We start from the raw sequence: 17,081 nt of genomic DNA on the forward strand, positions 1-17,081 counted from the left end.
GTTCAACAACAAGTATCTTTTTCCTTTGGGGCAGTTTGGACTAAACTCTGCTGCAGTGCTTGTCTGTTAAACTTAAAAGTGAGAACACCTGCTTGTGTTTTTTAAAGACAATCAGCATTTGAAAGCCTGCTTCACCTACAAAAAGCAACATTTGTTTATCAGTGACTCACTGTGTGTTACGTTGTATACAGGAGGAAAACTGTTCTTCTGGCATGCCTCTGCGGTGAATGGAGAATCCATAAAAGGGGAATGCTCTTAATAAATTGAAGTAAATGTGGATCATATTTAACAACGGCAATACTATAATTAAAACCTCTGTTTACTAACTCGTGTAGTATAATCCAAGTTTTTTGTATCCAGTTGTATGCTCAAAAGTTACCAAACAAATGCATTTTTGCAAAAACATTTTGTTATAACTTCTGCATATGAGAGACGCCCCTTGACCATGAATGAGCACACATATGCAGAGTACAAACGCACGCATGCGTGCATGAGACTGTTTTAAATTGTACAGTTTTTTCTGAATATGCATGTGTTTGGGAAATACTTAGCATACAGCTGGATAAATGAGACTTGGATTATACTGCAGGAGTTGCGTGAGAGTTTTGTAGTGTAGTTTTGCTGTCGGTAAATGTTGTCCCCATTCACTTTATGAAGAATGTTCGCCTTTTTTTGGAGTCTCTGTTCACCATGGAGGCACGCAAGAAAAACTAGTGACATATCCCTTTAATGTCACACCTGAGAATGCTACTGCAATTATTAAGTGCATGAATGATCAGAGATATGCATCAGGCACATAGACTCAGAGCAAGCCTGTTTGTCAGTGAGCAGTTTCTGTCTGCCTGTTGAGCAACACGTTCTCCTGTAAAACTATTTCACCCAGAAACCTGGGGAGAGAAAAGCACAGCAGTAAGTCAGAACTGCAGTGTGTTTCATATTACTGCTGGCTGACTGCCTTTATGACAAGCTCCTTGATGCTCACTGACGTGCCATCACCATCTGGGGATAAAATAAAAAATATTTTGTGTACGTCATCGTAACTGTATAAAAAGCAGGACACAATAACCTACTTGCAGAACTGGAAACAGCATGTCCTTCAGTGCACTGCGCCCTGTTATCACCACTTTAGGTAATGATTGCTGTGTGCACAATTTATGGGTGCTTTGTTATATAACTCTGAACACTCACAGAGGCATTGTTGCTGAGTAACTCTGACTCCTCAGAGAATCAGAGAACACCAGACAGACGATTAGCCGCTGCTGACTGCTCTTCATATTGTATGTCACTGCTACAGACAGTTCATATTCTGGCAGGAAGTTGGATTGTCAGAAAAGAGAGGAATTATTTTGGCAACATCCCTCTAGGTCATTTTAATGGTGTGTAACAGAGTGAGTGTTCCTCTCCATGGACCAGAGCCTGCATATTCCCAAATGAAGGATTCATTCCCAAGCAAGTCTATATAGCTATTTCCTTTTTGTTTTATCGTCTGCTGCAGTGGGTTTCTGGAGAGTTTCTTAAAGTAAAAGCTCTTGATTCTGATTGGAGGATGATATTTCTTTTAGTTGTCACATTCTTGTGTGTGAAATGTTTGTTGTTGTTAGTAAGAATCAGTAGGAGTGTACTTTGATATTATTGGCCGGTGCACAAACTGCTCCCTCTGTTCCAGCCTCCAGCTGGATTGGTCATAGGACAGAGAAAAAACACTCAGTCACGCTGGCCTCCTGAATTCAAGCCTAATTTGAGTCACTCCATCATCATTCAAAAGGGACATTACTCCCTCAGTGTTCCTTATGAGCTCACTTGCATTTATATATTTCACACTATCTGGTATCTTGTACACTACCATTGTACAACTGAAAAGTTGGAGGACTTTTCAATTGTACAATGCTCATAAATTCAGTCTTAGGTTCATAGGAGAAAGTAACAGGTTTGTTAAGCTGCAGTTGAATCTTCTTATCACAGATACCTGTAACCAAAGATAAAAGGAACTGTTAAAATGAGCTGTAATGACCAAGAGTAGCACACTCATCATGAAAAGGAGGAAACCTTGACCCAAGTGAGCTGCTCCAGGAAGAAAACGCCATGGGTGTGAAAGTCATGCTCATAGTCTCTCTCTGCGTAGATAAAACTTTTTCTGCGTCTAAGCTGAAGGAGACATACTGGTGCTGAGCCATTTGTTACATCAGGGTAGCCTTAGAAAGTCTTAAGTACACATTAAATCCACAATACACCCATAAAAGACTGTAAAAAGTATTCAGTTGTCTTGAATTCAGATTGAGACGGGTCTTAAATGATTTTTAGTCACATCATTACAAGAATTTAAGATGTTGTGTTGAAGAGTGTCGGGGTTGTGCATGTTAACACGTCAGAAGAGCTAGCTCATAGTGAAGTTCACAATTTCAATTTGGTGTTCACAGTCCTCCCCAAAAGAACTAGTTTGCTATCATGTCTTCTTTAAAAAAAAAAAATCACATTCACTTTCACTTCCAGGTGTTTGCCAAGACTGATCATATGCTTAAACTCAGTGTGTTGTTGTGGCTGACATTTGGAGTTGTTTGTTTTTTTCAGATCCAGCTGGTGCAATTTGCATAAAAATATGAGATTTTACGTTACTGATTTGTTCATAAAAGTCCCTCAGATATCCGAAATGATCTGGCTTCAACAGTACCAGTACCAGCATTATATTGCTGGTGTTGTGTCGACATGCTGGGTGCTGTAAAACAAGCATGGTTTTAAGTGTCGTGAGAGTGAATGACAGCCATGGTCAAGTTCATAACCTGTAAAGTAATGTTGAATAGTTCACCAAAAATATGAGCATGGTCATTGGATGTGCTCATATTTTCTCTTTTAGCACGGTCATTCACAAAACTCAAAATTGCATGCAGCGTTTGCCCCTCTATGCATTTAGACCATGCAATGAGTGTGAATTGTTAAACTAACCCATGTATTCTACCAGGCGCAGCTGAGACACGCTAAGGTGAAACTTTTCATTTAAAGTGGCATTAAAAAGTGTTAAACATATATTATTCATACCCGTAGACACCCTAAGACAACATATCTGTCGGCATTTAGCTGATATATGTTGTGCATTGATGTGTTTACAGATTTAAACAGTGGCAGGACTTATTAACCGTGTGTTATAAATTGTTTTTAAAGGATGTGACCACTGACTATATATACTCACACAGTCACTCTCTCTCCCTCTTTCCTCACAGTTGTCAGCTGAGCCAAAAGCTTCCTGGTAAACACAGCGGATTCCTTAGCTGGGCAACCTCGAGGAAGCCGTCTCCGGAGAAAGCCACCCAACACCTCCCCCATCCCCATTCCCAGGGGCTCCAAGTTACGCTTATGACCCTTTTGGCACTCAAATGTGTTTTTTTTTTCTTCCTCCTTTCAGAGTTGACAAGCCTTCTACTGCCTCATCTACAGTATCTGACTCTGCAGCTCTCAGCGCAAGTGTTGCCCTCTGAGGGGACATTAAATTATTACCTCTTTAAAGTGAAGCAGTAAATCTGATGCTTTTTTTCCACTCTCTGGAGTAATCAATATACAAGGCTAACCTGCACCAGTGGTGAATTTAGATTCACGTTCAACTATTTTTAAATCTTAATTTGGGGATATTTGAGGAATTGCTTTTTCTGAGACATTTTATGCAGGTGGCAAAAAAACTCCCGAGACAGGCAGAAAATAGACTGTTTTTTTTTTTTTTGTCAGGGCCGATTGAGTCTCTGTTCATCCCCCAAGAGAGCAAAGAAAAACAACTCTGTTGACAACACAAACATTTGAGACTTGCACTTGTTCAGTTTGCACTGTCAGAAAAAATTTTGTACACATTGTTTCTCACTCTGCTCTGAAGAGTTAATCCCTCGGACAAAGCCAGAGGAATCCTTATTTTCATTATGTCAGAACTGCAACATGTAAGAGTACACCCAGGTGTGACTGGCAGCTCACATGGAAGTCTCTAGAAATGCCATAATGAGCAGTATGGCTGGACTCAAGTACTGAACAGAGCAAGGAAATCCTCATGTCCATGTAAATTCAACTTGAACGTGAACTCTTCCACACAAACAGAAATCAGCGGTACCCAGGAGAGCCTGGCGCTTTCTGTTAACCCAAGTGTTGGCTCAAACTCTTATTTCACACACGCCTGTGCGCGCTACAACGATGCCTCATAACACTGCCCGCTGTTCTTGAGGAGGAGACCAAAGAGGAGGAGACAGCATAGGACATGACAGAGTGCCTGACAGAATGCAAAGCGCTGGTGACTCCGTCCACGCGCAACGGCCACCGCGTCTTCAGCTACACCCTAGAGAGCCACACGGCGGCCGCCTTCGCCATCATGAACGAGCTGCGTCTGGAGCGTCAGCTGTGCGACGTCACGCTGCGTGTGCGCTACAAAGACCTGGAGGCGGTGGACTTCGTGGCTCACAAGGTGGTGTTGGCCTCTTCATCACCGGTCTTCAGGGCCATGTTCACCAACGGCCTGAAGGAGTGCGGTATGGAGCTGGTGCCCATCGAGGGGATCCATCCCAGGGTGAGTCAAGATGTCATCTTTTTGTTAACGGAAATCTTTGCTTAATTTGATTTGACACACCACCCATCTCACAGATATAGAATAATGATCATAAAAAACATTTTTATTTCTTCGCCCCAAATTGTATTTGGGCATTGACTATTATATACAAAACAAGATTTTTGCAGTACCACACAGGAATAGAACCACTGTTCCTCTAGCATAAACCAGTGCTTAAGTTAAGGGTTCAACCTTTGGCAACATCATTTGTGCAACAAAAAGGAGTGGGTTTTGTGGAAAATGTTGTAATTTCAAAGACATTTCAAATCTCACAGCGGTTTGGTGTGTTGAGGTTTCTAATTTCTTTGAATACAGTTTCCCTTTTGTTGCTGATTAAGCCTCCGTCTAATAATCAGAATGGATAAACAGTAATGTGCAGTAATGCACAGACATTACTGCATAGACATTTTTCCTTCTGTTTATTCCATCAATTAACGGATTCATCTGACGGATAATCCGATAAGAAATGATTTGCTTTTTTTGAAGAGCAGTAGTAAATATAAAAAAGAAAATAAGACAGTTCTCGAGTGTGATAGAGAGAGATTATCACAATATAACACCCTGTCTCCGCTGTAGCAACTTAAGTTCTGCCTGTGCATACCCCTGTGCCTGGAGGCTTTCATCTCAACTAGCAATCATCTTGAGTCGGGTCTGCTAAGTGGACTGGATACGTTGCCTAGATGTTTTTTGCTGAGATACTGCAGTACTGATGTTCTACTGCGGTAGGTGCAGAGTTTGTTTTAGCTTGAAATGATCCCAAACCTTGGAGACTTTATGTCATTTACTTTGGCCCGATGCAGCTATCAGTCTGACGACGATTAGCCTTTGGGGGCGAGGGCCAGTATTTTTGGTTGACAGTTGTAGCCAGTAGATATGTGAGCCAGTACTTCCCCTTTTATGTGCTGGTCATTTTGTCTAATTTTTATAAGTAAACATGCATACAAATGCAGATCAGTTTTTTTAAACAGATTATAGTCGATCGAAACAAGATTGCATTTCAGCCAATGTGTTCCACCTCTCCACACAGACTGTTTATCTGTTGTTCCAATGTGATTGGTCAGTATTACTACAAATGGAAACCAGAGCGCTTCTTGTCCCGATGTATACAGATTCTGCATTCATATGCAGATATCTGTCTATAGAGATTATCTCTGGCCTGTCTCCTCTCTTTGCCCCTTCCTTGGGCGGATGTGGCTCAGAGGTAGAGCCGGTTGTCCACTAATTGGAAGGTTGGCTGTTACCATCCCCGCTCCTTCAGTCAACATGTCAAACTATGAGTGTGTGAGTGCGTGTGAATGGTTACTGAATAGCAGATGGCACCTTGTATGGGTTGTATGGGATCCTCGGCCACCAGTGTGTGAGTGTGTGTGAGAGTGTGTGAGAGTGTGTGTGTGTGTGTGTGTGAGAGTGTGTGTGTGTGTGTGTGTGTGTGTGTGTGAATGGTGGAATGTGACATGAAACAAACCCTGTACAAGTGCAGACAATTTATTTGCCATTTTCTTGTTTTCTCTCTCTTCCTTCATTTTGCAATTCTGTGCCATCCAATCACGTCACCTGTCCACAGTGTAAGCACACTGCGCGACTGTAATAATCATCCGTGCAAAACACAGTTTACTGTGTGTAGTTAAATAGATTAAGTGAGGCTTTGATGCAAGTAATTTGCAGAGTTTTAGTAATCGAGTTACTCAAGAAATTGTTTCAGCCCAAGATACAAATATGAGAAATAAAATTTTTAAAAAATCACAAAAAATTATCAGTGAATTTCTACACAAAACAATTCCACTCAAGGAGTTGACTTATGCACAGGGAAAAGTACAGTTAACAGTGGCTAAGTACACTTAGTTTGACCTCTTGTACTTACCCTGGATGCTTGCAAAACTTAGACACACAAAAGGACACAGTATCTCACTCTTGTTGGCTTACGTGATGCCAATCTGTCTGCCAAAATGAATAGTAACAGATATAAATAGCATCACAGTCTTATTATTCCTCCTTCTCCTCTGTGCCCTGGTCTGCCCATCCTTCTCCCCCAACTCTATCCCTCTTCACCTGAATCCTTCACCCTCTTCTCTACCTCAATCTTTCCCCTACTCTGTCTTCTTGTGACTCAGGTTATGGACCGACTGATTGAGTTTGCTTACACAGCCAGCATCTCTGTGGGGGAGAAGTGTGTCATTCACGTGATGAACGGAGCTGTCATGTACCAGATAGACAGCGTGGTCAAGGCCTGCTGCGATTTCCTCGTCCAGCAGCTCGACCCCAGCAACGCCATTGGCATCGCCAACTTTGCTGAGCAGATCGGTTGCACTGAGCTCCACCAGAAGGCCCGTGAATATATCTACATGAATTTCAGCCAGGTAAAGCCTCAGCTGAGTTTGTAATAAAATGCTCATTTGTATCATAAACAGTTTTCTTAGATGTTTTTGTTTTGTTTAAGATAATTTAATTTGTAGCACTTTGGATTTTTGACAGTGTAGAAAAACACAGGAAATGATGGATGTATACATTACAAAGGGACGCAGCCTGGGAGAAATGTTGCTTATGATTATGTAGAGTAATAAATCTTTTTTTTTTTGTACTAAAACGGTGAAATATCAGAAACATGTGCACAGCTTGTGGCTGAAAAAAATAACCTTCCCTGCTGATAGTCAGTTTTACACATGAGTTTGTGAGAAAAGTATCTCATGGTGTGGGTAAATGCTGTTTCACTTGTTCCACTGTGGTTTCCGCTGGTTGACTTTTCCGCCTCAGACCTGCTGTGCACTGGCACGTGCCTTTGTGCGATGACTGACAAGAATGCAAGCTATGATTCATGATGCGTAGTGTGTGAATTCACCTCTACAGAATTGAAAACATACTTAAAATTGATCTCTGATAAGTTGATAACAAAACAGGGCAGAGGAAGATGTTTCATGCAACAGATGACAGCATTTCGGTTTTTTATACATTTTGTGCTTCTCTTTACAAAAAAACCCCACAACATCAATTGACTAAATTGGTCTTTCCATCTGCTTTTACAAAAAAATGGAAGGAAATGGAAATATAAAGAGCATTTTACTAAAACAATTTTTTCTCCACATAAAAGATACAAAAAAAAGTTTGATTACATACATGCTTCTAGAAATTTTATTTAAAATGCACTATGACTGTGATGGCAGGAAGCCAGATTTCCTGAATTTTCTGTCTTTATGCTAGTCTAAATAAGCCTTGTTATGTTACAATATTGTTGTCCCAAATTATCTTGACTTTTGACCAAGGTATTACACAAGGGCACAAGTCTGGATTTGTTTAAACCAGGAGTCGGAAACCTTGAGCACGTGTGCCAACATTGGGACACTGTAGCTTAACTAATGGCACACTGCTTATAAGTATGCAAGGTAGTCTTTCTTGAAAATGTTTAAGTGCTGGGTTTCCTACAATTTTATTCATCTGTGGCGACCCACCATGGAAATATCTTCCAGCACTTATTAATATTCTGTTTTTGGAGCTGGAGTGCTTATTAGGAGCACTGTTGGAGTATATATAGCCTATGGTTTGGTGATACATCATACGCACACTCTGGGCACAGGCAGAGCAGGCAAAGGGCCAGGCGCAGCGAAAGTGAAACTTACACGTTCATTGTTCTGGATTTAAATATTTGCTTTTACTCGCCTCTGCAGCAGCTGCTCCGCTAATGCATCTATCTGATCTGATTAGCTCTGATTGAACTCATGAAGATTTTTGCTAGCACTGCAAAAAATGTCAAAATTTAGAAAGGAGACCCAGAAAACAAAAGATGAGGACATGGCCAAAGTTTTAATGGAGTATTTTGTGGAGCGAGGCATAGACATTATATTGTTATCGCACACTGATGAACAATACAATTTAAAAATAGCACTTCATATCAAAAACGTTGCTGACCCCCTGGTTTAAACCATCTTCAGTCACTGTTTACTTACAGTTGTCAGAAAAACTGATGATGAAAATAATCCTTAGTTGCACCACTGAATTGTAATCTGCTTCTTCAACCAGGTTCTCATGATTTTGTAAAGATTTTGTAAATAAATATCTGTATTTACTTGATCAGAGCGCTTGCATTATTCAGTTATTCAAAGTTTGTATCCTTACTTGTGCCCCTAGGTGGCGACTCAGGAGGAGTTCTTCAACTTGTCCCACTGCCAGCTGGTCACCCTCATCAGCCGCGATGAGCTCAACGTGCGCTGTGAGTCTGAAGTCTTCCAGGCGTGCGTGGCCTGGGTGCGCTACGATCGGGAGAACCGGCGACCGTACGTCCAGGCGTTGCTCCAGGCTGTGCGCTGCCATTCCCTCACCCCCAACTTCCTGCAGGCCCAGCTCCAGTCTCTAGACTGGGACCCCCAGTGTAAAGACTACCTGGCGCAGATCTTCCAGGACCTCACCCTCCACAAACCCACCAAAGTCATTTCTTGCCGAACACCTAAGGTGCCGCAGCTCATCTACACAGCGGGGGGTTATTTCCGTCAGTCTCTCAGCTACCTGGAGGCATATAATCCCTGTTCAGGAGCCTGGCTGCGGCTGGCTGACCTGCAGGTTCCTCGCAGCGGCCTGGCAGCTTGTGTGATCAGTGGGCTTTTCTATGCTGTTGGTGGAAGAAACAACGCGCCTGATGGCAACATGGACTCAAATGCTTTGGACTGCTATAACCCCATGAACAACTGCTGGCTGCCGTGTGCACCGATGAGCGTACCTAGGAACCGGATTGGAGTTGGTGTCATCGATGGCATGATATATGCAGTCGGAGGATCACATGGCTGCATTCATCACAACAGTGTAGAAAGGTAAGTTTTCCTGTTTGTCTGTGTATTTTAATGGTGTTATTATTTGTTTTTGTAAATGATTTTCAAATGGGTTTGTTGATTGAGCGAACATATCATCTGTCAGTGATAGGCTGAGTACATTGCTGTTTTGTTTTTTTTTTAATGATTTTTCCCATTTTATTTTGCAATCATCTTGACAGTAAAGACTTAAGTGCTGCTATTCCTCCTCATATTTATTCCGCATTGGCACCCTGTAGCCATATTTATTCTTGAAGAGATGGGCACTAAATAAGAACATCCTAGAGGCGAGGGGTATCTGACCTTTTTTTTTAATTGGGGCCAGATTAGATGGTGTAAAAAATTCTTGGGGACCCTCTGCTTCTTGCATCGAATGGGTTATTTAAAAGAAAGTAATCCCATACAAATCAAACAAATGCAACTGTTTTATCGTTCAGTAAAAAAGTAATCAACTTTCCACCGCTTCTAAAAGTGGCGGTCCTCGTGGTCGACTTTATACCTCTTTGCTGTGGCCATGTCTGCTACTGAGCAGGAAATGTCTGCTATTAGGTTACCTTTCCATTTGCTTTTTTATCATCTATATATAAAAACACATTAATACTGCCTGCGTAGCTGCTACTTTTTGCATATCCACAAACTGTATGACAGCCCTGTCATTGACAGGTGCTTGAGATCATTTGACTGCCAGTGTATCTGTGCTTCTGTGCTTCGACTTATTGCATTGATTCAGCAATAAATAATCAAAAAGATATTTGGCCAAAGTCAAGCTGAGGACATTTCTAAATCATGCATAGTGCTTGGGTCTATTTCCTGTATTTAGTCATTGAGTACCCAATAGCAGGAATCAGGTAACTTCCTGGAACATTATTGGTTTGTTCCACTTCCTGTAATATATTTCTAGTTCACAAAAAAAGCTTCAATGAGGAAGCTTTAAACACATTTCTGTGTTAGAAAACTAAACATTCAATGATGTAACAGCTAAAAATGGAATAGCAAAGTTTCTCACCCACAGACGGTGTTCCGCTCTGTGGCCGTCACGTCTTAATATATACTCAAAAGAAAACCGTGAGTTAACAACCTTCACACAGTTTATGATTCACAATTGGAAAATTGCATTTGTGTTTGTTCAGCTTCTTCCTGACAGCTGGGCTGTACAGTGAGCCAGCAACAACATAAATTTTAATGAGCAATAAAAGGCTGGAGAATGTTTAGCACCGAGCCCACCAACAAGTGTGCAACGCGTTTCTCCTGCTGTGTAAGCATGACTCACAGCCAGACAAGAACCTGTGACACAATCCTCAGACTGATAAGTTATCTATTATACAGTCAATTATAGTCTCTATTCACAGTTGAAGATTTACCCAAACTAACTGTGATGCAGTCAGAGAGAAATGTCAAATAAAAAATATTAACCAGACACACCACATTGACTGTGAATGGGTAACATGCCTAACCTGTCTGGATGCCCATGCGATGACTCAGCAGAAAGATGTGACTTATCAGTGCAGTGGAATCACAGACGACAGATGCTGCAAATTCATCTGTGCATCAAAGGCCCTGTTTACACCTGGTGTTTATTAGTACAGGTGTGAATGCACCCAGTGTGTCCTCAGTTTGTCTTGGACTACATCCAGAGGTTGTCTGGGCTGCGTATAGCCACATTCTTTCAGCAGTGTGTAAGCCTGATGTATCGTACTCAGCAGGCGTCCTTGATTATACAACACGACTCCACCCCGGCTGATAAGTCAACTTTCTTTTGCTACCATTATACAGGTTTGGTACTGAAGGCCGTCCCCAGAGCAGCTGTCCTCTCAGCCGACTGGTCAGTTCAGTGTCTGCCTGGTTAGCACGAGCTAACGCAGCAGCTGTTGAACAGACCCAAAACGGCTGTAGTGTGTGATTACACCTGTTATTGACGCTTCCGGGTGGGAACTCTGGAGGTGGAGGGACCGCAGGGTGGGGTTGCTTGTCTCATGATAAACACAAAAACTGGGAGGCCAGGCAGGGTTGTTGTATTGGTGCTGTACTAGCGGCTCCTAGATGCTAGTGCACAGAGGGATGAAACTGGGGACAGTGTGACCATGTGTTACACCCCCCCTCTGTGAAATTCATCGATTGGGGCAGCATTGGGACACCATGTTTCTGTCTGCAGCCTTGATCGGGCCGGCAGTAACACATATTAGCAACAAATACGGAATTTGGTGTTCAAAATGGGGAAATGCATCCCAGAAAGATAGATAATAAGAATTAAAGAAATCAATATGTGTTGTTCCTGGTCTGCAGGTATGATCCAGAAAGGGACCAGTGGCAGCTGGTAGCTCCCATGTTGACACGGCGTATCGGTGTGGGTGTTGCGGTCATCAACCGGCTGCTTTATGCTGTGGGAGGGTTCGACGGGGCCAACCGACTCAGCTCCTGTGAGTGCTACAACCCTGAGAGGGACGAGTGGAAGACTATGGCCCCCATGAACACTGTGCGCTCCGGAGCTGGTGAGCAAAAGATACAACACTGTTTTATGACAAAGAAATTAGTCATGCCATTTTTTTTTTTTTTGTTCAAGTTGCAATCCATGTTTTTACTTTCACTTTTTTTTCATTTGCTTCAAAAGAAGCTGATTTGTGCTATTGAGTTCACAAAAGGATTTAAACTAGAGAGGAAGGGAGCCCTGGTAGATGAGTGCATTTAAATGACAAGTCTTAACCTATGTCAGTGGTTTGATTCCAACTGGAAAACTTTGTTGTACTATATCTAATATGTCTCAAAACCAGCTAGGAAGAAAATAAATTATACTCACCCTACTATTCCTACCTTATCAAATAAAATTAATCTGTTAAGAGAGTCGCAGTTCATCAATTATTAGCAATTCTATTGGAAAAAAAACATCCTGCCCTTAAGCATGTAGGCAATATGCACAAGAATGAGTCCTCATGCATTCTTCATTACATGTATGAGTTAGTGTTATGATATTTAAGTAACTAAGATTGACAGTGTCAGCATGTTGATGATGGACATTATTGTATCAAAACACTGTTTTGGGAAATAATAGCAACCATAACAACAATACTGATGAAGTGGAAGTTAGACTTCCTGTGTCTGTGTAAATAACTACTGCAGTATAAGTATTATCAGTATAAGTTTAAAACTCTGTCAATGACATCACCTCACCTGGAGTGAACTTGTCCACATCAAGTTCAGATAATATGACAGTTGAATAAAATAACCATCAACCTTTTTTCAGGTGTGTGCTCTCTGGGGAATCAAATCTTTGTGATGGGCGGCTACGATGGCACCAACCAGCTGAACACGGTGGAGCGCTATGACGTGGAAACTGATACATGGAGCTTTGCTGCCTCCATGAGGCATCGGCGCAGTGCTCTGGGAGTCACTGCATTACATGGACGCATCTACGTACTGGGTGAGTAATGATCAAACTATTTAAAGAAAAAGCACCAAACTAGAGTGATAAATAAATAACACTTTTACTGTCAAACCTATTTTATATTATTTAGGGCCACTTAAAAATGGTGCCTTTTAGTCTGTGTCCACATTTTCTTGGCATTTTGGGGTGGTGGCCAACTAACTTATGTAAAGTTGTTCATAATATTGGGGATATTTTTATTCTGTTTTTAGTGCAATTTTGTGAAGATGAAGATGTGCTCATGAAACAAGAGGGTTTGTTTCTTTGAGTCTGTTGTTTTCAGGTTGCACTAAACTTTACATGGTCAAACTGAAAAGATGATTTACACATTTTATTTAAAAATAAAACAAGCATACAAAAAAAAACAAGGATTAAGCTGGAATTTTTCTGCTTTCATAGTTTGTCAGTCGAACACGACACAGATACTAAATATCATGAGTACAACTGCAAAATAAGCTGTTTGAAGTGTTTTGCGTCTCCAGAGGGAGTTGATAAATTGCCTCAAGTGATGTCACTTGAGGTCTGAAGACTTAATGTTCAAACACATAAATAATCTGTTGGTATGAAGTTTGAAAGAAATGAGTGTGCCATAACTCTGAAACCTGCTTCTCATTTATGCTTGAGGCTAACAGCTCAAGGCAGCATTGGGTGCGACTAGCATAACACATCTAAATCTCTGATGTAATTGTCTGTAGTTAAATTGCATTGTGGGAAAAGTAGGCAGCACCATAGTCACCATAGAAGAATTGGCTAGTTATTAGTCGGGTAATAGTTAATAGCTAGTTGTTAGTTAGATAGATAGTTAGATGGTTAGATAGTTAGATAGCTATAGTTAAAAACATGTCATTTTTATTTGTAAAAGCTGGTTAATCTCACAGTTGAGACTTTTCACATGTTGAGGTTTGCATTTACATGTTAAGTGAAACGCGTTCTCTTACGTTAATTCTGAGATGAAACTGTCATTTCCAAAAGTAACTTTGCTTTGTAAAATCACATCACTTGCTTTTTTGTAGTTGGGGTTGTTGGGAGGAAAAAAAAGAATATTCTGGTTTTGCTGCATCATTTTTGATCTTTTCTTCTTTTTTTAAAATTTAACTGTCCATCACGAGTCTGACAATGTTAAAGGCTGAGTACGCTCTTCTTCAGACTAAACTACATTTATAGGAGGAAATTTCAATGTTTACAGGAGGTTACGATGGCAACACTTTCCTGGACAGCGTGGAGTGTTATGACCCTGAGAAGGACACCTGGTCAGAGGTGACACACATGACGTCAGGGCGGAGTGGCGTGGGTGTGGCCGTTACCATGGAGCCATGCCAGAAAGAACTACCACAGTGTCAGAAGTCTGAGCGGGAGAGCGGTGCTGCCTCACCGGCCTACCAGTCTGCCAACTCTGGTTTTAGCTCTCACCACAATCAGCGGCACGGTGGGCCCTTTGGCAAAGGCGCTTGACCACACACACACACACACACACACACACACACACGCACGCACACGCACAGAGAGAGAAGAACCCCGAAACTCCACTCTGTCTTCCCAAATCAAAAGAAAGACCCTCACAGATGATTCGAGACAGAGGTGAGCTCAAACACCACGTGCTGCCTCACTGGTTCTAGAGATCATACTTGATGTGAAAGGAAAAAAAAAACGTAACACTTTATTTTCAAAGTGCAGTGTTGATGGTCATCTATAAGATGACAAAAAATAAATAAAGAAATTTGAGTGTCCGCATTGGATTATTCAAATCAAGTATGAACCCAGATCCTACGGTCCACTTTTCTAGACCTAAAAGTTGATTCATTTCTTTGTGGTTAATTGTGTTCCGCCAAATCTGAGAGACCTCAGTCCGTCTGTGTTTTTAGATCTGGTATTTGAAGTACTCAGTCGGACCATCATCTCCCAGGTTTGAGCCGCGGGAGGAAAGGGCTGCATACTAAAAAGGGTAATTTCCTGGCTCAAAGAGTCATCAGGGGCTCTTTAAGTGAGAGGAGAGAAAAAGTAACAATTCAGATGATCCCATCATATAAAGAAAAAGACAAAAAAAAAAGTAGCATTTGTCAGCATAGGCAGTAGAGTTCAAAGTGCCATTAAGATGCCTGTGGGCATTAACTGTCATCAGTATATTCACTCGAGGTGCTTTGTTGGAAAGGCACAGTCACTGTGCGGTGTGTAGAAATAGTGAAGTTAACCCAGACAGCCATGAGATGAAGCGTACACATGCGATTGGGCCTCATGCAAGAACACTTCCTGGATCCTGAACCTCTCTTTACATTTCTCTGTGCATGTTCCAGTTCACTTGAACTGCAGACACTTGTATTATATATCAGCTCCATGAATGCCACATGTTCACGAGGTGGTGCACATGTGTGAGACTCCATCATCAGCATAATCAACTCACACGAGATTTCTTTACGAGGCTACTCGCCTTCTTCATGGGCAAGTTTTATTCAAAACACCTCCCCCGGAGATAACACAATAAATTGCACAATTTTGAGTTTCAAGCCTTAATGTTAAAAATCAGATACATTCACAAATTTAGCAATGTGGGCCTGGCAAAAAAACACAGACACACAGAAATAAGGAGTTGTTTGATATGGATTCAAACTCTAAAAACAAAAGTTAACTAAAATGTGGCAGTCAGGGGAGCATGGCACTGGGAAAGGGCTGTTTTAATGCACAGTTTGTATTTTTTCTTACGAAAAGTAACGCACCAGATTTTGCTTCGTCATTATGTCTCTTCTCCTAAACCTAAGAACAATTATTTTACTTGCACCTAACTTCCTTAATTTTATGTTAGGTACATAACTTTATGCTAAATAAATTACGTATTTAGCATAAAGTTATTATTTGTGGAGTGCTGATGCGCAGGATATATAAACTATTGTGTGCACATTTTCGGAAGATATTATACAGACTTTTTATTAGGAATCCGTTTCTCAGGGAGCTGGATGAGAGTACGTTCCATTAAACAGAATGCAATGTTACACTTTTGGGTGTTAAAACGAGGGTTTTCACCTGAACAGTAACCTGTTGAAAGATCCTGACACAGCTGTCGGAGTCTTTTGCAAGCAACTGCTGAACTGTACAAATTGTCATTGCAAACTATGGCAGTAAAAACATTTTAAAAAAGCCCAACTTTAAAGAAAATCTTAGTGAATTGACAAACCGTGATGGAAATCACACTGATACTGTGATACTTTTATTTGGCTATTTTTTGCAAGTCCAAATTATTTCAGCGTATCTGTATATGACTCAAACAACAGGCTTGGACCACCACTGATTTCTGCTCATATCCAAGAAAACGAATGATTGCCATTAATTCTCTTAAATCAGTCATGGTTCAATTTAAGATGGGATCTGTTTCTTGCATGAGGCCCAAAGTCTCAAATTCAAGTGCTGGTACAAGAGAAGCAGGGCTTTAAAATAACTGCTTTGTAACAAATGTGTTTTTTCACTAATAGCCACTGGTAGTTTCAGAAAATGTGAAATTTTTTGGGAAAGATGTTGACAAAGATTGAGTGTTGCTTCTTGTCAGAGAGTCTGGTCCAGTATAATTGGTGTGCCAAGAGAATGAAGAAAACAAGTTTCGATTGTGTTTAGAGGAAACAGAATACTGTAGCATTTAAAAACTTGGATTCAGCATCTCACTGAATGTGTTTTTATAAAAAACACTAATTACTGACACAAAAGAGAACCTCCCTCTACAGTTAACTTTTTGGTTTTCACCTCCGCCAGACCTCAGAAACAGAACAGTGACCATGTTTGTTCATTAGTGTCCAGATATTGTACGCTAATGACAACAACTTGCATAAAGAAGTGTATTTGTAACAGCAATTTAAGCTACAAAGGTTTTTAAGTCATGTTTTGTACATTGATATTCTAAGAAGTCTTGTACAGAATTTCAGAGCTCAGTTTTTTTATTTATTTGTTCGGGATCCTTTTGGTTTTCTTGTTCCTCTGAACTGACATCAGCTTTGTACTGAATTGGACTCTGGTGTTGTGTTTTTTGAATAACTAGCATGCATTGTAACTAAGTAGAAATGCCTGTTCATGCTAATTTTGGATGTTTGTAAAGAAAAAAATGCTTCACTTCAAAAGGGACTTTTTTTTCCTGTCCGTCGGTAGTTGGAATGGATATTAGAATATTTAAGGTCTGCTTTGTACATTTTTTTTTCAAGCAAAAAATACCCTGTACAAATAACATTGTAAAGTAAAATATATGTTTATTGTACTGCTGTAGTCATGAAATTATTTGGTAGTTCTGATTTGTAGACATGTAGACACTATATTGTTTTTT

General features: G+C 40.8%; 1 protein-coding gene across 1 annotated transcript; it reads left to right on the plus strand.

Annotated features, from left to right (window-relative positions):
- The first annotated feature begins 3,822 nt into the window (after window positions 1-3,822).
- On the plus strand, window positions 3,823-17,015 carry keap1b (kelch-like ECH-associated protein 1b). The gene is made up of 6 exons (XM_042485107.1): window positions 3,823-4,534; window positions 6,685-6,930; window positions 8,693-9,369; window positions 11,650-11,855; window positions 12,605-12,781; window positions 13,971-17,015. Exons 1-6 carry the CDS (start codon window positions 4,229-4,231, stop codon window positions 14,234-14,236), a joined length of 1,878 nt encoding a protein of 625 aa, XP_042341041.1. The 5' UTR covers window positions 3,823-4,228; the 3' UTR covers window positions 14,237-17,015.
- Window positions 17,016-17,081: the final 66 nt, after the last annotated feature.

The sequence above is a fragment of the Plectropomus leopardus genome, chromosome 4, assembly GCF_008729295.1.
Source record: "Plectropomus leopardus isolate mb chromosome 4, YSFRI_Pleo_2.0, whole genome shotgun sequence".
Lineage (NCBI taxonomy): Eukaryota > Metazoa > Chordata > Actinopteri > Perciformes > Serranidae > Plectropomus > Plectropomus leopardus.